The 23,449-nt window shown below is 35.1% G+C and overlaps 2 protein-coding genes across 4 annotated transcripts; one reads left to right on the forward strand and one right to left on the reverse strand.

Moving 5' to 3' along the window:
• Positions 1 to 1,211: 1,211 nt before the first annotated feature.
• Positions 1,212 to 19,826, forward strand: LOC122032225 (DNA-directed RNA polymerase III subunit RPC5-like). Of its 3 annotated transcripts, XR_006125996.1 has the most exons (15): positions 1,212 to 1,709; positions 2,352 to 2,420; positions 2,596 to 2,703; positions 4,125 to 4,190; positions 5,454 to 5,594; positions 9,264 to 9,311; positions 10,051 to 10,157; positions 10,292 to 10,363; positions 11,222 to 11,273; positions 15,820 to 16,394; positions 16,580 to 16,795; positions 16,878 to 16,998; positions 18,908 to 19,046; positions 19,151 to 19,224; positions 19,525 to 19,826. XR_006125996.1 is itself a non-coding variant. In XM_042591495.1 (14 exons), exons 1-13 carry the CDS (start codon positions 1,308 to 1,310, stop codon positions 18,965 to 18,967), a joined length of 2,037 nt encoding a protein of 678 aa, XP_042447429.1. In that variant the 5' UTR covers positions 1,212 to 1,307; the 3' UTR covers positions 18,968 to 19,011; positions 19,525 to 19,826. The 3 variants fall into 3 exon arrangements, 1 of the variants encoding a protein (XP_042447429.1); XR_006125995.1 differs by lacking the exon at positions 19,151 to 19,224; XM_042591495.1 differs by lacking the exon at positions 19,151 to 19,224 and having other exon boundaries at positions 18,908 to 19,011.
• Positions 19,827 to 20,731: 905 nt separating this feature from the next.
• Positions 20,732 to 22,874, reverse strand: LOC122031198. Its single transcript, XM_042590344.1, has 2 exons — positions 22,851 to 22,874; positions 20,732 to 21,103 (listed from the first exon to the last, which is right to left on the reverse strand). The coding sequence occupies exons 1-2, from the start codon at positions 22,872 to 22,874 to the stop codon at positions 20,732 to 20,734; spliced, it is 396 nt and encodes a 131-aa protein (XP_042446278.1).
• Positions 22,875 to 23,449: the final 575 nt, after the last annotated feature.

Here is a 23,449-nt window from a genome sequence, read left to right on the forward strand (position 1 = left end):
CTTACAGGGATAAAGAAGACCGTGGGGGGTCGTTTGTCAATGACTTGATGTTGTGTTTTTATGATTTACTGTTAGGATGAGTGGGAAATTTATGTGGGGCCAGGTTAGTCATCTCCAAAATTAATTGAATAGTAAAAATTGAACACTTAGGACTTGATGTGGTACTTTCATGATTTATCCTTGGGAATTTATAGGGAATTTTTGTAGGGTTGAATTGATTATCTTTACGATAATTAGATTATAAGAATGAGACACTTGTGTTATTAAAAAAAGTTATTACACTTATTTTTGAATTTTTTAAGAAAAAATTAAATTATTTAAATTTAATCTAATTAATTTATAAGATATTTGGTAAAATAAAATAAAATAAAATCTATCATTTTGGCCCCTCCACAACCCTCTCATATCATTAGGAGAAAATAAATTAAGAAATATTGTTTAATTTTATAAATCTATATCAACTTGGCTATTAATTTATAACATAGCTTCTAGTAGTAATTATGATTATCATTGTCAAAGGGTGTTTGTCTAAATTTATTAAAAATAGTTTATAAATTGTATTGTTTATAAGTTGTTTTAGGAGTTTATAAGTTGTTAGGTCTTATTTTAAAAATAAGTTGTTAAAGTGTTTGGGTGAACTTATTAAATCAACTTAAAAATATTGATGTATTTAGTATTATAAGATCTTTTTATTAATAAAATTACCAAAAAAGATATAATACTATTAATAGACGGTTTTGAGATTTTTATTAATAGAGGGGTTTGGGCGAATTTCTGCACCGGGGAGAGAAAATTAGAAAGAGACGTTGGGGAGAAGATGACACAGTGCCCGGAAGAGAAGTTGGCGGAGATAGAAAGATATTATGTTTATAAAAATTTATGAAGGATAAGATGATGATTTATGAAATTATATAAGGATATTTTAGAAAAAAAATAAAAAATTTTACCAAATAAATTTGAAGTGTTTATAAGTTCCAAAATATCTTATAAGTTATTTTAGAGAGCTTATAAACTCAGCCAAACACCCTCTCAATGAAAATAATTTTGATTAAGTTTATAAAAAAATAACATAATAATATTATATGTATAGTAATTTTAATTAAATTGGATTAAAAAGGAAAGACTAAGTTGTATAGATATTTATAGTTATTTAATCTCAAATATATATGACAGTTTCCGACGGACAGGCTGTCCCACCTCTTTTACCATTTTCTTCGACCCTGTCAGGGTTTAAGCGCCTTCGATAACCGTTTGGAGCGCACGCAACGCAAGCAACTGCGGGAAGGAGGAGGATACAGGAGAGAGAGATGGACGGCGGCGGCGGCGAGGACGGCATCGATCCCGCATGCGGAGAGGCGATGGACCTCGACATGGCCCTCGATCTCAACTTCTCCCACGGCGCCGCCAGGCCCGCCCCGCGATCCGCCCGCTTCCAACCCAAGATGAAGGGCAAGGTCAAGAACGAGCCTCCGATCCGGATTAAGCCCGATCCCGACACCAAACCTTCCTCTCATCCCGCTTCTTGTCCAGACCCCGTCAAGGAGGAGCCTGGAGTTGACCCCTCGTCGTCCCGCCCGGACGCAGAGGACGCAGAGAGCGGTGCGATGGATGTTGATGGAGGTTTCGAGGAGGAAGTGGAAGAGGATGATACAGTGGTTCGCGAGATCGACGTCTTCTGTTCTCCAACTCCTCTCGATGAGGATACCTATGTAAGTCTTTTCTTCTCTATAATGTTAAATTTGGAAGTTCATCGTTGTTACTTTGGCAACCAAGTACTGGAGCATAGTTGTGGTCGCTGTCATTCTTGCTGGGTGCTATGTACATTGTCTGGACGCTGGAACCTAGAGATGGATCATAATTCCTTGACAAAAATGATATTTCAGGAAATTAGACTTCAATTTTAGTATTTGGAGGCTAGGAATGGCATTATGTTTCTTCTTTTTCTGACTTGTGAATAGGAAATTAAACTTGCCTCCTTAACTAGTAATGAAAAAGGATGGGCATACAAATCTACACTTTTGGATGGAGTTTGGAATTCCAAGTTTTGTGGAGTTGGAATTTTCCTCAAAATTATCATTGGAAATATGATTTTTGAATACTTTGCCTATTTGAATACTTTACCCAACATAAATAGAAACAAAAAATTTATTTTGAGACTTCAATTAAGACAAATAAGCATGTGTGTTATAAGATATCCTCGACTAGGTAGTGTCAGTGACAAGGGGAAAAAACAATCTTGGTAGCATTATCAACTGAACATAGTTTCATATGGATTTTGCGTGTCTTAAATAAATAGTACTTTCAATCATATTTAATGTACGACTCCATTTACAAACTTCTTGTTTTTTCAGCTATATATTTTGCAATATGTACTTAGACCTTCTTGGAGACCATATGAACTGAATGAAAGATGTGACAAGGTATGTTCAATAGATTCAGTATCAAGTGTGTTTTCCTTTTTTTTGTTTTGTTTTATTGTTCATTTGCTTTTGCATTATTACAACCTTAGCCAACCCCACCTAGTGGGATAAGGCTTGATTCTTGTTGTTGTAGTATTATTACAACCTTTCTTTAGCTATTTTTTGTCCTTTTCAGGTCCGTGTGAAGCCAAAAAAATCAAATATTGAGATAGACTTGAGTCTGGATATTGATAGTGAGAACTATGATCAAGACACCTCTGAACTCCAAAGGTTAGAGAAGCAGGTACGAACTATGTGACCTTGTATTTCCACTCTTTCTTATTGATGGATACTCGCAGGAGTCATTTATGCTGCTGAGAGCGTAAATTCATGACAAATTTTAGACTTGTGGCTTCTAGTTTGATGGCCATTATGCTTTAGATTCATTAAATGCCCCTTTGATTGATGTTTTCTCTTAGCCTTTCCATGTAACATATTGTTGCATGGAGATGAAGGTATTTAGTTGATAATGCTATCTTTGTTCGAAGATTTAAATACTTATTTCCATCCGGCATGTTTGACATATCTTGATCCACTGCTTGATTGAAATCATCATAGTATTGAGTGTTGACATGTTATAACTTCCTTAAAGATGGTGAGGGTAAAGTAGAGATAAGATTCCCCATTGTCCTTAGCCAAAGTTTGATGTCAGAATTTATTGAGAATATTGTAAAGCATCCTACCTGAACAAAAATAGTTAAGAATGACAATAGGTATCAGGTACCTTACTAATTGGGTGCCCTACTTAAGCTGGTCAGGTTCCAATACTAATTAAGTTGGATAATTGCAAGTATTTTAAGATATTTCAACAGGTTAGGTACCTGTCAATATATAAATACATATTCCACTGCCTTAGGTGGATAATTTCCCCCCACAACTCCTTCCCAAATAAGTCCTTTGGTTGTTCGTGATAATTCGATGGTATTATTAGTAGTTGCATGATATGTTGCCCATATATTTGTTATTTGATGATAATCAACAAAGACATTTAGTACTTGTTTAATTAGTATGGTAAAAATCATGTGCACCCCATCCATTGCCATCCCCATATATCTAAACGTATAATTGGATATGCATATTTATTATATGCTTTATATATTCGGACAAAAGGCTAAATAACCAAGATCATAAATGAACCCTGGACAAACTTTTAAACAAACCAATTCATAAACTATTCACTAGCATTCTTCAATCTTCATGAACATTAACGAGTTAAATTCACAAGTGTTGAAGCTTGCTTGTCTATCTTATCTTGCTTTAAAATATGTTCAAGTTTCATTATTTTTCATTTCTAATATTTAAAATATACATGAACTCTTATTAAGTTTAGTATTGAACTGGTTAGGGAACGATTTGTGCATTTACAACCCTCATTGGGTGGACCGGGTTATGGATTGCCTTTATTTATCACTAATCAATCAATTTATTCTCCTAGTATACTTAGGTGCTCTTTGTTTTTTTTCACATATGCTTATATTTTATTCGTCTACACAACTTTTTGTCCCACTTTTTTTTGTTTCACCGCTGAGTCCATTGGTATGAAACTTAGTGGCACTTGAAATGATTGCCAGATAGCTACTTTTGCAATTACTTTAGTGAGTGATATGTAGGTTTCTTGTATCGCAAAGTTTTCATCACCCTGACACTTGATTCCACTTTTTCCAGACATTGTCTTCATCAAAAACACCTTTAGTAGCTAGTTATGCTGTTGGGATGTTGAATGGAAACCAGGTACCTTTTTTTGCTTCTATTTCAACATAGTTCACATTTTTTTTCTTTCAGAAAATCTAAATTAATTTCTGCAAATTACCAGATTTTCTATTCATCGTTACAAATTTTAAATTTCTTGTAAGTTCTGTTTTAGTCAACATGGATGTGCTTTATGGTATGAGTATTATAGATGCCGTTGGAAATTATATCAGATGCCCTTACAAATTACATATCATTAGCAGATGGGTTTGATTGGGCTAGTACTGGATATTGCTTAAAGAATATATAGAGATTATGATTGGGAATTTAACTTGATTTTGCAAACTTTGTTTGGGCTTGTATGATTAGCCTCATCTCTCTCTATTACAATGTCTATCACCTCTTGCTATTTTCTTTTGTTTCCTGACGGTTGGGTCATCTTTTCCTCACATTTTACTGTAAGAAGAATGATGTTAGATGTGCTTCCATAAAAGGCAAAATTTTACTCATTTGTCACCCAATCAATTAACTTGATAGAATCTCGTTGTCTAATCGACATTAAATAGATTCTGACATATTTTACTACTTTACATGGGTATTAATCTTGGAACAGTCTTTTTTACATAGAAATACCTGCTTTCACTGATAAGCTCATAGCCTGGTCATTATTTAGTGCTAAAAATATAACTTCTTCAAACAAGAACTTTAATGAAGAGCAAAAGCAAGCAATCTCTCTTTTAGAGTTATAGCTTCAATTTATTTCCCTGGTAAAAATTGTAAGAAATGACTTAGGCTTTGTTTCCTTGAAGGGGTACAGGATACAAGAGAAAGAAAAGAGGTGATAGGAAATGAAAGGAAGAGTAGTATATTATTCCTCTAGGTGTGTTTGTATGTGTGTGTGTGAATCTTCTTCCAGAGGCAGAGATTGTAGATGCAATAGGAAGGCTCATAGTGGAGGGCAAAGTCCAAGAGTGTGGGGAGACATGTGTCTGAATTGATAATGTTCACTCAAGTTAGCAGGATCAATTTTGAGTGGACAAGAATTTTCTTCTAGCTTCTTTCCATACCCAACTTTCTTCAAAGGAAATGCTCATTTTTCTCTTTCCTTGTTTTCTTTTCCATTCTTTCAAGGAAACAAAACTTTAGTCACAGGTTTCATTGTCCTAGTGGATGGATATTGTTGCTTACCACTCTCAAATTAGTTTCTTATTTATGATGTATATGTTGTATGCTGTTTGGCTTGTTTATATCAATGGCTTACATTTGTCAAGAGAAACTTAATTTTCTTAATTTCATTGCTTGCAGTTGCACTTAAATCCTGTACATGCAGTTGTCCAACTCCGCCCATCAATAGCATACTTAAATCCTAAGACGAAACAAAATGTGCAGAGTGCGGAATCAAGTGCAAAATCTGACATCAATGCTGTAGGTTTACCGATCAAGCAGGTGAATTTCGTTTCTAACTCCCTTGCTCACAAAAATAACACTTTAAATTGAAAAAGGTCTTTGATATTACCAAGTCCCTTGTTAAAGATATTTTGTGGCATTTTCACCTGAAGGCTTCTTTTGTCTTTCACCATCCTACAATGCTGCACAATGTTTTACAAAGAAGCAAAGGCTTTGTGAATGTGCCTCCAATAAAAGTAGTTAGGGACCTTAAATATGCTATAGCACAGTCTTTCTTGTTTCACGAAAACACCCAATCTTAGTGAGAAATCTCTAATCTAAAGTTTGTCATGAATAGTATTGCTAGTAGTCTTTCTCGTCATTGACTTGCTATCTAATTAATTCTTTTCATATTCGGTGTTTATTGTTCTGAAATATTTTTCCCCTCTTATATTTTGATAAATGCAACAACCACAAGCCTATGTATAAAAAAAAAAAACAGTGGCACATGACTACATGTATCCTCTGCCCTTCCCAGAAAATTCCTGTACAGCTATACACTTGTACTTGCATCCATCTCCTCTCTTTCCGTTCTCTTCTGAATCCTTTTTTGTTTGCTAGAGGACTTGTCTATACTAGGTTAGCATCAATCAAAATGGTTTTTATTTGATTACAATGGGCTTTAATTGAATCTGATTCACATCATGTGCCACCACCTAAGTTGTGCAATTAACATTGATTGATGGGTAGAAAGGTTTAAAATCTCGTTACGAGCTGAACTGGAGCTTCGGTGGTTGTCTGAAACAAGGCAAATTTGGTATTGTGCTGGACTCTTGACGCCTAGTTCCGGTTGCAAGTTAGAGGTGGAAGAAGGAGATGAAGGAGAAAAAGAAGAGGGTGCAACTATGTCCATAGAGGAGTTTTTTGATGGCTTCACGGAAGCTGTTTGAAGCTTTAACCCTTTTGAAATTGTTTGTGAGTTGAAGAGAACACTAGTTCTTATAGTGAGATCCTCACATAGCTCTTCACGAATTGAAGAAAATCCTTGTGAGGCTGTATTGCAAGTTGTGCATGAGTAGCTATTCCGCGAGTCATTGTGGAATTGTATCCAGTCATTATAGAGCATAAAGGCTACTAGTTGATGTTTTCACATTTTCCCTGTTTTGTCCTACATTTGTTTAGCAGGATGGATATCTATCGTTCTATTTTAGATATTCATCATAGGAGTATCTTAATGTTGTCAGCATATGCTTTTCATAGTGGTGCTAATGATAGCAATGTGGTCTAATTGATAATCTTATTTCTTTTCTCGTTTTCACGTTCTTGCAATTCTCAGGGATTGAACAGTATGTTCTTCATATGTTTTTAAACTCTTTTATTTATATCTCTGAGCTTATGACACTACATAATTTACTGTTTTGATATTGCATCTTGATCAGTTATTGCATATTCTTTTGTTTTTAAAATTTTGTACATCATTTGTTGCCTAATCTGTGTTATTGGGAAACATTTTTTACTTGTGTCAATTTGTTTTGATGAATATTGTAAAAACTAGGGAAAATTAAATATTATATACTCAATAAAGATGGGATAACCTTTAATATATTAGGACTTAAGGTGTAACCTTAAATATAAAATTGTAATAACCTTATTTATACTAATATCTCTAGCACTCCCCTCAAGCTGGAGCATATATAGTATCATTGTCTAGCTTTTAATATATTTATATATATCTTTTAATATATCCTATCTATGTCCAGTGAACTGGATAAATTCTCATAAGCAGACTATAGATTAGATACTACTATAAGGACATGAAAAATATTGATATTCGTATGGAAGCAAAACAAAACTTATATTGTTAATGAAGCATGCAATTCATGTTTGACCTTGGTCTAGAGCTAGTTGATAGAGTTCACTATGTATTAGGATCGGAAGCAGGGACTGGTAGTAGTTCTATTTGTGTCCAGGTGAGCATGATCATTGATCTGCTATCCTTGTAATGATTTTGGTGGTAGGGTTTTGAATAGAGGCCTGCTCCTATGTTTGGTTCTGGCCTTAAATCATAGCAGGTTCAATGTTAGGATTCTCTGCATTTGGGTTTGACATTATGTCGCAGCAGCTTTGACTGGTTTCCATTGCTTGATTCAAGTGTTATGTTGTAGTGATTTCAGTGGTAGATTTCTCTGCTTGGTTTCAACCTTATGCCATAGCCGTTTAATTGATATGGTTCTCTCTATGTTTCTGACACTATCCTGCAATATCTTCAGTGGTAGGCTTCCCTCTGCATGGTTTTCCATATTATGCCATGGTGATTTGGTGGTAGGGTTTCCTCTTCTTGATTTGATGGTTTATCGAGCTGTACACAACCGTCTATTGCTTTACTGAATTGCGCATGGAATTCATATACTCAAGGTAAGAAATGTATACCAAAATTAATCAATTTTCTGGAGAGATGGAGTGCTAGCTACGACAATCTCCTACATAGAAACCTTTCACTGGTGTTGTCAACAATGCAGTCACATGCCTTACAATCAAGGAAAGCCTTTTGATCCTTATCAAGCTTAAGCTTTTAGAGAGCTACACTATCATCAAGGACGATGCATAAAGGTTGCCTTGTCTTGTTGGAAGGAGGACAAAGTTATCATTTTTTTGTTGTTGCAGTGTAGAGATGGCTAGTTCACTGCAAGATAGTTCTCACTATGGAGAGGAAGTGTTGCGAGCAATATTAGAGTCAGGACTTACATGGGTAGCTGTTTAAGATGTCAGTAGATCCATTGGTGCATCATGAACCTCAGGATGGTAGCAGGAGGGATTGCACAAATATGTGATTTGACAACAATCGATGTGGTTTCTCCCTCACGCTTAACATTGGGATGATTGAGGTGAATCTTGGATCTAGCAGAAGATGAGGTGTGATGCATTGCATACAGTACAGTGGAGTTAGCTTGGTGACTGAATATATGTGTAGGTAGCCAGTTGGGCCCCTGTAGATGCCATACATCTAGTGCAGCCAAATGTGAATCTTCTACATCAGTTTCATGAGGCATCATACATCTAGATGAAGTTGGCAGAGACATCGACAATGAACAATTGATTCTAGTTGCGTGGATTCATGAAACTTCACAAAAGTGACAATCTTATGTGCATAAGGCCACACTGTAGTAGAGTGAGGTTTTTCATTAGAGCCACAAATTCCTATTTTCAGCTGTGGCGATGGCAGTGATGAAGTGTTTGACACAAGCATGACAATGATGATAGAGGTGAGATGATCAATAGATGAGGGATAACTTCTCCCCTGAAGAGAATCTTTTTGGAAAATTCAAACACTAAATGGGTGGCTCTCATACCATGAAGAAATTAGGAAAAGCTGAATATTATATTACATATAATGATGGGTTTAACCATTACATGGTTCTATATATAGAACCTTAGACTACTCTAAACCTAATGCAAAATTAAACCTGTTACACCAATAAACCTATTAATACTAATATCTCTAACATATGCATACTCTAATAAAATAAGTAAATTATCCTAATAGAAGCCAATCTAATTTAGGTGGAGTGATTTTCTCTTTGTCAGGGCTGCTTCTACAGTTTTCTAGTATTATCTTACATCATAATTATATTCAGTCTAGAATGTGTCTTTGATGCTTCAGCCTTCATCAACGTTTTACCATTTAAATACTGTATTACTGAAAACTTCAAATTTCTTTTTCCTGAACAGGAAAAGTTGGGCCAGGCAGGTTCGAATGATGGTGGAGAAATAGATGAGGTTTGAAGCTCCATGTACCTCATTATTGATTTGATTACCTTTCTACTTTTGATTCTTCTCTCTTTAATTTTTTGTTTGCTCAATCAAATTTATTTTAATTTCTAACTTAGCTATGATATATCAACGATAACTGCGAACAAAGTTCTCAGTCTTTTGTATGAAGGAACAACTCACATAGATTCATCATTCAAGTAACTAAATTTTCTTCTTTGGTCAATCTCAAGTTCTCAATTATTCTCCTTTATTAGAGAAGCATGCTATGTGCTATGCAAAGAAAGGATTGGAAAGGAGATCTAACTAGGATAAACAATTTGAAGAAAAATATAAAGTTAACCAGTCAAAAGCAATGTGTTATTTTGTAATGTTTATGATTACTTTTTCACACAACATTACGGAGCAATTCCATAAGATTCAATAGGATCATTACATATACTTTTTTTCTAAAAGATCATCTCTTTTTCTCTCTAGGCGCAAGTATCTGTTTTTCGGACACACTCAAGCTGCATTGTTTCCCTGCTAGACTATGGCCTCTAAACAGCCTAGTAGTTCTTCGAGTTAAACAATGCTTCCTATTAAATCTTCATTGGGTTTTTCATTGAATTTTTTTTAAGAAATAGATGCTCTAATAGCTTTACCTCCTGACCTGTATTAGATGGTGGTTCATATTGTGAAATTTTCTGTTGAATTGCTAGAATATTTTTTTTACAATGTTAAATCTCCTTCATTGTTCTATATGCAGCCATGGATATCTCTAGAATATCATCCAATTGATAGCCACTTTACAGATAGATACCATCAGAAAATGATTGCAGAAGATCATCATCAAATTCCATTTATGATTAAACCGTGAGACCTCAAACTAGAGAACTACTAAACATAACTTTTTGATGTTATTTCCCTGCTATTAGTTCTCAAAGGTTGCACCTTTTCATATATGTGATTTAGATTCCTGATTTTATCATATTGAATTGATGCCTTAGATCTGATTATATCAACTCATTGTACCCTGGAACATCAACAGACGATAAGAGAACACAAGCTTTTTCTCTAAGGTAAGGGCTTCCAGCTGCAGTGTCATCTTATGATCTTCTGCTTGTGTCCTGCAGGTCTTTCTTCATTGTACCCTGCGTGTCTTACTTTTTCTTGAACCATATTTCATTTTGCGTGTGTATATCAGTTCGAATCATTCTATTAAACATATGGTTTTCTTAAAGGACTGCAAGGGCATAATTGATTTGATTTCATAGTTATTAAATGAAATTCACTCTTGAGTTTTTGATGATTTGACTGCAATAGTAATTTCAAAACCTATGCACATGGAACTCTCACTATCATAGATCAAACGAAGATTTGTCATGTTCCTTTGATTTCCGAGAAAATATTCTTAGCTTAGGTTCTCTTCTTGTTCTCTTTTCCAAAACACAAATCTATTATGAGCATCTTATCTAACTGCTGCATTTGTTAAAACCAAACCTATAGGTAAATCTCTGTGATGCTCATTAACTTCATATTTGCATCTTAAGCAAGCAACTTACTCCAAGACAATGAAATTTTATTTGTACAATGAAGTGCTAGTAACTCTCCTACACCATCAATGATATTCTAGGAGTTTTCTTCTACTATGAGCTGGTTTTTGCTGTATTTTTTTCCCTTTTTTGTTTTAAAAAAAGATGAGCTCCTACTGACTTAGGAATTCCTTTTTGTTATATTCCATATCAATAATATGAGCTAGATTCTGATTTATTCTCTGCATTGCATGAAAATCACCAAAACCTTATTTTATCTTGCCTTGTATTTTTTTTTTTAATTTCTTGTCGGCCATAGTCAGTTGAACTGAATCCTTGTTGGAAACATGATTCTTATTTTTTATTTTGCAACTGCAATAAATCTGCCTTTTCATGTGTCTGTAGGCACTTGCTCTCACTCCCCTTGGAAAAGCGGTTGAAGAAATGGTTTTCTGAGGTTTAATCTCTTTTTGTGCTTAATTTTTTATCTGATCTGCATTCCTAAGAAGAAAGCAAACACTCTTATACTTTTAGGATTTTATTTGTATAGAAGTTGAAGAATCGTTACTGTGATATTATTCGCTACATCTCTATGAGAACTTGAGTGTAGTGTTAAATAGGCAAGAGTTCTCACACTATAGGTTGGATAAGAACAAATATGATAGGAAAACTAATAATCTAAGATTTAGAACATGGAACATAGGAACTCTCATTGGTAAATCAATGGAGGTAGTAGATACTAATTTTGTGTGTACAAGAGACAAAATGGACAGGCGAGAAGGCAAAGATGATAGAGAACTCGGGTTTTAAGTTATGGTACACTGGAAAAAGTAAAGCAAGAAATGGAGTGAGTATTGTTGTAGATAGTTCGTTAAAGGATGAAGTTGTAGGAGTAGTTAAAAAAAGGGATAGAATTATAGCCCTTAAGATAATAGTGGCGAAAGAAACTATGAACATAATTAGCGTATATGCACCACAAGTAGGATTAGATGAAGCTACCAAATCAAGGTTTTGGGAGGACTTAGATGAAATATTACAAAATATTTCACCAAATGAAAGGATTTTAATAGGAGGTGATCTAAATGGGCATGTCGGAGTGAAAAATGAGGAATATGAGAGAGTACATGGGAGTTATGGGTTTGGAACGAGGAATGAGGAAGGGAAAACTATATTAGATTTTGCGATAGCATATGACCTTATATTAGCTAATACGTTTTTTAAGAAAAGAGAAGAACACTTAGTCACATTCAAAAGTGGGAATAATAAATCGCAAATTGACTTTCTTATGGTTAGGAAGAAGGATAGAAAGATTTGTAAAGATTGCAAAGTCATCCCTGGAGAAAGCTTAACTACCCAACATAGGGTAGTAGTGTTGGATATACGCCTTAAACATAGTATCAATAGAAAGAAAATATATACAATTCCTAGAATTAAGTGGTGGAAGTTAAAAGATGGGAAGCAACATATATTTAAGGAGAAGATAGAAGTACAAGCATTAGGTGAAATATACGATGACTCTAATACAACATGGGATAAGATGGTATCAAAGTTGAAAATAGTAGCTAAGAGTGTCCTCGGTGAGTCAAAGGGGCATGCACCGCTAAGTAAAGAATCTTGGTGGTGGAATGAGAAAGTACAAGAGAAAGTGAAGGAAAAACGAATAGCTTATAAGGAATTATATATTTGTAAGAATGAGGAAAACTTAAAAAAATATACAATAGCCAAGAAAGAAGCTAAGAAAGTGGTGAGTGAAGCAAAAAATGAAACTTTTGAACGGTTATATCAAAAATTGGATACAAAAGAAGGGGAAAGAGACATTTATAGAATAGCTAAAGTGAGAGAAAGAAAAACAAGAGATCTTAGTCAAATAAAATGTATTAAAGATGAATGTAATAGGGTATTAGTAAGCGATGGAGAAATAAAAGAGCGGTGGAAGAGGTATTTTCATCAACTTTTTAATGAAGGTTTAGGTGACCAACTTAACTTAGATAATTTAATTAGGTCAAATGAGCATAGAAATTTAAATTTTTATCGTAGAATTCAAACTTCAGAAGTAAAACAAACTTTAAATGAGATGCACAATGGAAAAGTCGTTGGACCAGATGATATTCCGATAGAGGTATAGAAGTTCTTAGGGAAACAAGGTATTAAATGGCTTACAAAATTATTTAACATGATATTGAAAACGAAAAGAATGCCTGATCAATGGAGGATAAGTACTCTAGTTCCCTTATATAAGAACAAGGGAGACATACAAAATTGTGCAAACTATAGGGGTATTAAACTAATAAGTCATATTATGAAACTTTGGGAAAAAGTAATAGAAAAAAGATTAAGGAAGGAAACCACAGTGACAGAAAATCAATTTGGGTTCATGCCTGGAAGGTCGACAATAGAAGCTATACATCTCCTTAGACAATTAATTGAAAAATATTGGGAGCAAAAATAAGATCTACACATGGTATTCATTGACTTAGAAAAACCGTATGATAGAGTCCCAAGAGAAATTATATGGTGAATTTTAGAAAAGAGAGGTGTTAACATAACATATATTGAACTAATTAAGGATATGTATGAGGATGTAACGACCAGAGTAAAGATTTCAGGCCGAGTAACTGAAGCATTTCCAATAAAGATAGGGTTACATCAAGGATCAGCTCTAAGTCCCTATCTTTTTACACTAATTATGGACGAACTCACTGCGCACATTCAAGACACAGTACCGTGGTGCATATTGTTTGCAGATGATATTATTTTGGTAGATGAGACACGTGAAGGAGTAAATGCTAAGCTAGAATCTTGGAGGGAAATACTAGAAGGGAAAGGTTTTAAACTTAGTAGATTGAAGACAGAATATATGGAATTTAAGTTTAGCAATAGTAGAAGTAATGAAACAATTGTTAAGATAGGAGAGGACGAGTTGTCTGGAACCGAGCGATTTAAATATTTAGGATTATTTTTACAAAATGATGGAGGGATTGAGAGAGATGTCTTACATAGAATACAAGCAGGATGGGTGAAATGGAGGGGAGCGTCGAGTGTTTTATGTGACCGTAAAGTACCTCTTAAACTTAAAGGTAAGTTCTATAAAACCGCAGTTAGACCTGCTATGTTATATGGAGCTGAATGTTGGGCTATGACTCGAGCACACGAGCAGAAGATGAGAGTTGCAGAGATGAGGATGTTAAGGTGGATGTGTGGGCATACGAAGATGGACAAAATAAGAAATGAGAGCATTAGAGAGAAAGTCGGAGTTGCATCTATTGAGGGAAAACTCCGAGAGACACGTTTAAGATGGTACGGACATGTACTTAGACGACCAATAAATGCTCCAGTTAGGCGATGTGAAACTATGATAAATATGCATATCAAACGAGGAAGAGGAAGACCAAAAAAGACTTGGTTAGCAACAATAAAACAAGATAAAATTTATTTAAATATAGATGATGATATAATAGGAGATAGAGTTCAATGGCGTAAAAGGATTCATACAGCCGACCCCACCTAATGGGAAAAGGCTTGGTTGTTGTTGTTGTTGTCTTTAAGAAAACTCACTGGCATACTAATCTTTTAGTTTGTATGAAGGTTTAAATTCAAATTTTATGTAATTTAGTTGATTTCCTGAAACATAATTTGGGAATTGTTGAATGAGAAATGTTCATTATCATTTCATGATTCTATTTTAAATCATTTTCCCATAAACATGGAATCACAGAATCTGCCTGAGTCCCACGAAAATAGTAATTATTTGAAAATTGCCAAAAATTTAATCTTACCCACCTTGATGTGTCATTTGACTTTATATTTAGACATTATTTCCGTTTCATGTTTGTTGGTATTGACAGAAATTTACTTTTGAATATTTTTTCCTTTTCGTTTGACGGAATTGAATTTAAAATTCATTTTTGGACCACTTTACTGGTGCTGCAATTATCCTATATTTTGCCCAATTATCTGATCCGGTGTTTATGTACTATCAGTCTCTGTGATTCCTACTTACGTTAACTGTCATTTAGTTGCTGCAGGAAGGAATACCTGATTGACAAAGTGGCAAGAGAGAAAACTAGAATATATCTAAATCATTAGTGAAACTCAACTTTGGCTTGTTGAATTGGGGATGGGAATGTTGGTGAAATGGCAGCTGGAATGAGCGACAGTATAGCGGTCTACAGTTATTGAGGCAAGCTGGTAGTGGCTGAGGAAGAAGAGGGTAATGTGTGATAGGAAGTGAACTACAATTGGAGAAAGCAAGGATTGAGATGGCTGGTGAAGAGGAAAGAAGCTGAATAGTGAGATAGAGAAGACTGAGAAGAAGAGGCAGGCTGGGAGAATCTTGGAGCAGAGAAGTCATGCTCATAGGAGAAGTGAAATAGAAGAAAGAGGAATGTGATAGGTGCGGAAGAGGAAGCAGAGCAATGGAAATGAGAATGTGAGAAGAAAAGGAAGAAAATAGAGGAGACGGGTGAAGACCCTTTACTATATCAGGAGTTAAGAGACTTGGGACAAGAGAGAAGTGAGGAGAGAGGAAAGTTGAAGAAAAGGGGAGAAATCATCATGCTTTATTCTTACTGTTAAACCTCCTCTTTAAGTTCAATAAATTATTTGTATAGGTATCTGAAAAGAAACCACCATATATAAACACACCAAATAACTAAGACCTAATACCTACCTGTTGTATCAATTGTCACTGAATACCTATCACCATGGTGTATTACTTGATCATCAGACTCCTGTCTCTACTTAACTGACCTTGCTACTCTCATTGGCTGGTATATATTTCATTATTTGTCTTAATGGGATTCACTTGTTCATAAGACCAGCATCCTAGTGCATGAGGTTTTTGCCACTGCATTTATGAAGAGTCAATTACACTTACAGAGATCTATTTCATTTCATGATACAGTAGTTAGGACAAAATAGAGAAGAGCACCATAGTTCATTGGTTTTATTGATTATCTGATATTACCTTCTGATGGTTTATCATACTTCACCTCTGCGTGCAGGTTTGCCAGGTGAATAATTTTAATGCACTCTTGGATCTTGCTCCGGATAGTTCGAAAGAAGATGTTCTGAAAGTGCTGCCACATTATGCAGATTTGGTACAGGGATTGTGGGTTACAAAGAGCTCATTGTTACATGAAGGCGAAGCTGCTCTTTATAGAGATTATCTTCTTTATTTATTCAGTATGAATCCCATAATTCAAACAGACAGATTGAGGATGTTAACGTCAAAGTGCACTGGCCTGAAATCTATACTCATTCCATTGGCTGTTGAAAGGCGCATCCTCAAGCACTGGAAATTCATAAAGTCTACTGACATGGTATTTATTAGAAACAATCCAAAAATTGTGGATGATCAGGAAAAGGCTTGGTTGGCATGCTGGAATAACATAAAAAAGTCTGTAGGAGAAAAGATGCATGTCCCTGTTCCAAGTGGTAAAAGAGTTAAAATAGCCGATGATGTACATGAAAGCAAAGATAAGGCAGTGAACACAGCAGTGTCATCACTGTCAAGTGAAACACAGGAGCATCTTCTAAAGATTCTCCAGAAATTTTTCAAGGATAAAAAAATTCGTAGGTAATGCATATAAGACTTATTTACTTAGGATGTTTCCTTGCAGGTATTCTAGTTTCAGTAGCTTGTCAGTTGCAAGATCTTTTTCAGCACCCAGTCCAGCATGGATGTGCATCTGACTGCTTTACATTACATGTATATTGTAGTTGTTTGATGCAGTAATTGATTTGAATTTGTTTCGCCTACAGTATAAACTCAGTAGTCAATGAATTGAGGGGCTTGGCAATCAGCAACTCTTCTCGTCCAAGAGAAGACCCTAAAATTAGAGCGATTATTAATGCTGCTGCCAACGGTGCATCTGCTCCTATATCTGAGCTCCAGTCCATTGTGTCTCAAATCGCTGTGGATGTACATGGCACATATGTTCTGAAATCTACAGGGAGTTCGGATCTTGATAGATTGAGGTTATACCCTTTTGCGAGCTTTGTTATGTTATCTTTGTTTAAATTTTCTGAATCATGCTAATATTAGACACACTTGTGGCAGAGATGTTGTCATTGATCTTTTCAGGGGCAAAGAACCTAAGGCAAAGCTCAATAAGCAGGAGGTTCGCATGGCTGCTAAAGCTCGTCTCCAGAAGGATATTAATGATTCTGACTATAATCAGGTAAGTGCAATAGTTTCAACATTTTTTTTTTGAGAAAAGGTATAGCTGAAATTCTTTTACTATTAATCAGTCTAAAGGCAACAACATGCACGCACACACACACTAAGTTTAGCCCTACCTTTTGGAAAATCATTGTTGAACAGGTTTCCACACAACTATGTTTTGGGAAAAACATTAGTATGCCCTGCTGAATTTATTTATTTATTTTTTATAGTTCAGGTCCTTGATACTGAGGCATGGGAATTCTCTCTTTGAATGTAAATCAAGGACCCTTGTTGGTAATTCCCCCAGCTATCTATTCTGTATTTGTTAGACGCTTGCTAATGAGGAACATTAACCCATCCAAGAATTAGTTGGTTCAATTTTTCAATAGGTACAGACGTACAGTTCGCTCTTTTGAATGTCAGCCTAATATGTGGGCATTGTCAAGTACTCAAGCTGCTTCAAGGACCCTTCAATGCCTTGTCAGCTTATTTTCTTGTTTTTGATCTTCAACTATATGTAACAGGACAGATAATATTTACACCTAAAGTCAACAAGAGTGGATGAGATATTTCAGTTAAAATGTGAGCTTATATGCTAACGAATTGATCGTCAGAATGAAGAGTCTTGGCCACATGAATATTTTATTTCAATTTGCCTCTATCCGAGACACTATTATAAATCATTGAATCCACCAATGTATTTGTACACTGAGAAAATATATTTTGAGATTTAATTAAAATACGTAATAAAAAGGGGTGCAAGAAGCTCTCGCCATACATGGTCTCGGGGAAAGATCCATTGTACGCAGTCTTATCCTGCTTTTTGCAAGAGGCTGTTTTTAGGATTCGAACCTGTGACCTCTTGGTCACATAGCAATAACTCTACCATTGCGCCAAGGCTCCCCTTCAATTAAAATCCGTAATATATGATATTAATTTTCTTAAGATAAACATAATTTGAATGCCATTATTATCCAATCATAGAAATAATATTTAAAAGGTTATTATGTGGTAGTATCACTTCCCTACGACCATGGTTCTAAATTGGTGATCAACCTTGATTTTTTTTCTTATCTTTAGGTCTGATTTTTCATCGATTGATCTGTTACATGATTATTCATGGATGTTACTTTGTTGACAGTTTTAAGTTACCTTAAATAGATGGAAAAATAAGAGAACATATGTTCAAATGGTATGAACATTTTCCAAAAGGACTAATAACTTCAGTAGTTAAACAAGATGAATAAATTAGAGTGTAGGTTATAGGGAAACTGAAGAAACTATTAAATTTTGACCATTTAGATATTACTACCAACATAAACTTTATATATAAGTTAACTGGTGAACTAAGATCCATGTAGCAGATCCTCAAATGATCCTCAAATAATTGATACTGATGATTCATTCTTGTTTTTAACTTGTTATAGTATGACTTCAAGAACCTAAAGCTTTAATGTCATCTAGTTTGGAGTTCTACAAAATAAGCTAAACTTAGTAACACCTTCTCAAAGCAGCAAGAAGAAATTGGTGGCCTCAACTTAACCAGAGGATGCAATCGCAAACAAAACAGAATGATAGCTTGAAATCAATGCTCACTGCAAAATTTTTGTCGACATAAAGGCTTTTTTGTTTTTCATGTAGAATTAGTTGGTTAGGTTTCAGGATATGCTGCTATTTTGTCTATTTTTGTTTTTCTATTCATCTAGATGAAGGTGCCCTAAAGACTGACAAACTGGCTTGGATGCTTAACTTAAACTAACAACCTAACTGAATCTAGAATGAATGATCATAAAATAGTGAAGTTAGTCACCGTCTCTGTTTTCCTTCTGATGTGGGTTTTGTAGAATTTATATCATATGTCATCTTGCATACTATCTTACCAAATTTTCTCGACACTCCAACTTCTGATGTTCCATTATTTACAGGTAATGCGTGATTTGTGTGATTCTAGCAAAGGATCGTGGGCACTTAAAAGTGGAGACTAGTAATTGGCTCAGATGTGGATAAATTTGCCGACTGACTTTTTTTTGTGAGTCTCAAATGTTAAACTATATATCACTAGAGGTAACGCGCTATGTTGAACTTGTTTTTCACTTTTTCAATATCCAACACAACTCTATCTGCCATTTATAAGCTTGTTCTAACTGATGTCCTTTTGTTTTATGTAGCCTAATAATATTGTATTTTGTCCGTGAAATAATCAAACACAACACCTAACCATTTTGAAAAGCCAGCGAACCATGTAATGTTGCTTTCTTGTTTCATTATCATGCTTTTTGGTGTTAGCATCTTGCCCGTAAGATGGCTTTGCCGTAGGACTAAGATCATATATGGATTTCGACGGGTACCTAGTCACTCAAACCTTGTTTCGGCTGCTATGGGTGCAACGACTCTTGAAATATGGCCTTTGTAACTTATTGCACACCATGCCAATTTCAGTTTGTCAATGTACCAACATGTTAATTTTCTTCATGAAAGCCTACGCGTTTGAACATTTATTCCCTCAGCGTGGCTAATTGTATCTATTGATCTGTTCTTTCAGGCAACATTGTTCTTGTTTTCTATCGGCCAAGAGGACAACTACTACCATTATGAGTTTGAACGATGGAGGTTCAATATTTCACTTCGCAGCACATCTCACCTTTTTCTGAGTTCTCCTATTGACTAGTGACTGGAAGCTTGATTGGCATTACGTACATTTTTTTAATTTTTATTTAGTCCATCAAATTTTGGTTAATTGTGTTAGATTTAAGAAAAAAAATTCTATCAACACATTAGTATGCAGTTCTTTTCCCTAATTAATTGTTCAAACTCTCGTGAACTGCTGAAAATTTAACGCTTGAATCTTGTTTTTTTTTTTTGGGTTTTGAACAAATGCAATACATAACAAGGTTATTGTTTTATCTACAAAATAAAAAATTTAATTAATTATGGTCATGCTCTGCCACTTCACATGAGGGGCATCTCCAAGCTTCATATTCTGATTTTCTTGGTTAAGCGAGGCGGCATTCCTGACTCGCTGAATCAATTTTGTTACACTCAACTCAGTGTTAGGAGACTTGTAAAAAAAATTCAGGTAATTCGATTTTTTATCAAATTAATTTTATTTTATTAGTTTGATTTATTTAATTTTTATTAAAAAAATTTAATCAAATTTTTTTAAAAATTTAATTGGTTCGATTTCAATTAATCCAGTTCGGTTATTTAAAGAACAGAATTCGAAATTTTCAAATTGTAGTTCAGATTTAATGTCAAAAAAAAAAAAAAAACCCATCCTTACGCAGCTTAGCTCAAAGCCTCAAATGCGGAAATATCGGATTATTAAAAAATATATCTAATTATTAATAAAAATAAACGAAGTGGGTTGTACATGAGAAAATAAATTATGACTTGCCTACAAATTTTATAAACTAGTAAATATATTTGCTAAATATGAAAATTTACAATGAAATTTATTAACTAGCAAAAATGATGATAGATTTGATTATTGATTTATACCTCTCAACAATAATTATTTGATTCCTTATACATAAACGCAATATTACATAGTCATGAATTCGAATACATCTTTCAGATCCAATCCATGAGAAAGATTCACGCAGACAATCACATGTTTCGATCCAATCCATCTGAGAACCTCTCTTGTACTAAAGAACTGCATTTAGATGAGGATCACACTCTTCTCCGCGATAATGATCAATATCATACTTCTCAATATAAGTACACGTGTGCAACGACACCGAGCGAATCTAGCTACACCAGTACGCAAAATGTTCGTCTTTGCGATTAGTGCTAACCAGACCGCCACACTTGAGACACACAAAACTGCTCCCGTCTGCGAATGCATCCAGCATAACCTGCTGCCTCCCGGACATAGCGAGGAAAGATCTCCCTTCAGAATCTAGCGGAATCGAAGGGCCAACATGAAGAGGCGCCAATGGGGGATTGTTGGACGACCTCACTGGTCCTTGTGCTTCTGCAATAGCACATTCTGCGAACAATGAGGCCAACTCGTCTGCTGCAGCATCCGTTTGCAATCGATTGCGGTATAGCTCACGTGCCCGATGCAGAATTTCAAACACTGCTTGTTCTCCGCCACCCGATCTGATTGCTGCAAGTACCTACATGTTAGGGGCGTTAGAAGATCATCAAAGAATTGATTTCACACAACTGCAGTCAAAGTAGGTGCTTCATCAAATGATATGCAAATCATTAAGAAAGAAATTAATTGTTCTTTTGTTAGCTTCTACAAACCTTTTAAAGATATTGAATTAAGCGCCAACAATTTACTAACTGCATCTATATCTAAGAGATCGTTTCCAATCCAATTTAATTAAATGGATACCAATAAAGCAGTTCAAGCATGCTACTTGTTTCAACTGCGATAGACAGACTACAAATTCCTAAGACGACAAACTAAGTCTCTCAAATGCTACAAGCTGTTTGTTACCAGCTTCATCTTGTAATCATTCTAAAGCAGTAGTTTACTTTCAGGGGGAGAGATCTGTAAGTACGTCGGGTTGGTTTTGATATGGTCACCCAAGTCAAGTTAATTAGATCCTGTTGTGTTTTGATGTCTTGTGTCTAATTGTGCTGGAACTTTGGAGCACAGAAAGTTGAGCGGAAGACGTAGCTAGCGAGAAGGATGACACGAAAAGCGAATTGATAGGCTCGGTACATCCGAGGGACGAGATGCAAACCTACAAGATCTAGAGTACACTGCTTGTTCTCAAGCAATTCACCTTCTCTTGCCGCCCTACGCAGACCTACAAGATCTGGGGAGGGGAAATGCTTCTTCATGGACAATAACACTTCCCCAAGAGTGCAAGGGGAAGGATTTAACCGACTACGTTTCCTCACCTTCAGGGCAAGCAGCTATTGTTCAGTACTTCCCAATGAGATCTAGGGAGGGAATCCAATAAGTACCCTTCCTGCAGGCCTCTAAGGAAGAAAGTACCTCTCCAGAAGATCAACACAAGTAACCCAGAGCAACCAATAAAATCGCATATACTGTCAATAAACTTGTTAAGCAACCAAGGAAAAACCATCAGCTGCATTAATTGTTCCCAAGCATCTTCATGTTTAACCATGAAAATAATTCTTCAATTTCTAAATAAATTTATTAGCACGGTCTTGATTTAGCTTTTCCTTTGAGAAACTTTGTTTTCAGTTTTGGAAACTTCACCTTGAATTGATCTTTTGTTGTTCAATGAGCAAAAGCAGAGGAACTCGTGACAAGAAAAATGAAAGGAAACTTTAGTGCATATGTAACTGTAAAAATAAGGGTAATTTTTAAAATGGACCCAACGGTTGATATCTTTTTTTAAAAAAAAAAATACCCCCCTAAGGTACCATCGATGTTAAAACTAGTCCCGAGGTTTACATTTAGCTGTAAAAATACCTTCCAAGGGTAAAATCCTTATTTCACCCTTCTACATTACCACCTAAATAATTCATTTATTAATAGAGAGAGAACATCCACAAAACAAAATGGAAACCTCAGAGGGCATTTTGAAAAAGCAATTAACTGTTAGGAACATTTTGAAAATTACCCCCAAAAACCTATCTACTCTTGCTTGCATCGCATCGCATCATTTCCATACCACCAGAAAGAGTCATTCCTTGACTCTTTCAGAATGGGCACCATAAAGCATTTATCAGGGTTAGAAAGAGTCATTCCTTGATCCCATTAATTAGGAGAAAACTGCCATCTTCACCATATGATTAAAACCAAATTAATTTAGCAATATGTAACCTTGGAATCAGACTAGACATCAGTGGCTCATGATGAAAGGTTTTCATAAGGCAGGTTTCATAAAAAGCAACTATGGTGATGACTAAGGGCTAGTCTTATCTCATAATTCTTACCTGTTTCCAATTGTGGTACTCCATTGACGCACACATCCAATATTCATGTGGCATATCAAATATCAACGATATAATTGGATTTCAACCTTTTGTGTCGTATTGTGAGGCCTTTAATTCAGTCAACTGTCAATTCTTTCCCTTCTCATCCATTGACACCATCATCCACAAATGCTCTCAATTTTGTCATTTAGTAGCGAGTGTTTTAAGCAAAGAAAAGGAGAAGTTTAGCAAATGACAACAGGAATTTAGTAAGAAATTACTAGATCTAATAGGAGGACATAAGCCCATAAGAGAAAGCTATAAGGTCATGCAAGAATATAGCTGTGATGGCTACTTGTAGGACAATGTTAAGCTACTCACATGAAAAATTTGTGCCAAACAAAAGAGAGGAACTGTTTAATCATCTTTGTATGAATAATTTGGCACCCTCCTTTTAGATGAATATCTTGTCAGTTTAGCCCATCAAGTCTTAATAATCTGTATGAGTTAATTAATATTCTCTTGTTAGAGTAATTCTTTGTTAATCTCCACAAACTTTTAAGGAAAGCAACAACTTACATCTAATTCTAGTACACTAATAAACTGTATATTATCACTGA

This window comes from Zingiber officinale, chromosome 11A (assembly GCF_018446385.1).
Source record: "Zingiber officinale cultivar Zhangliang chromosome 11A, Zo_v1.1, whole genome shotgun sequence".
Classification (NCBI taxonomy): domain Eukaryota; kingdom Viridiplantae; phylum Streptophyta; class Magnoliopsida; order Zingiberales; family Zingiberaceae; genus Zingiber; species Zingiber officinale.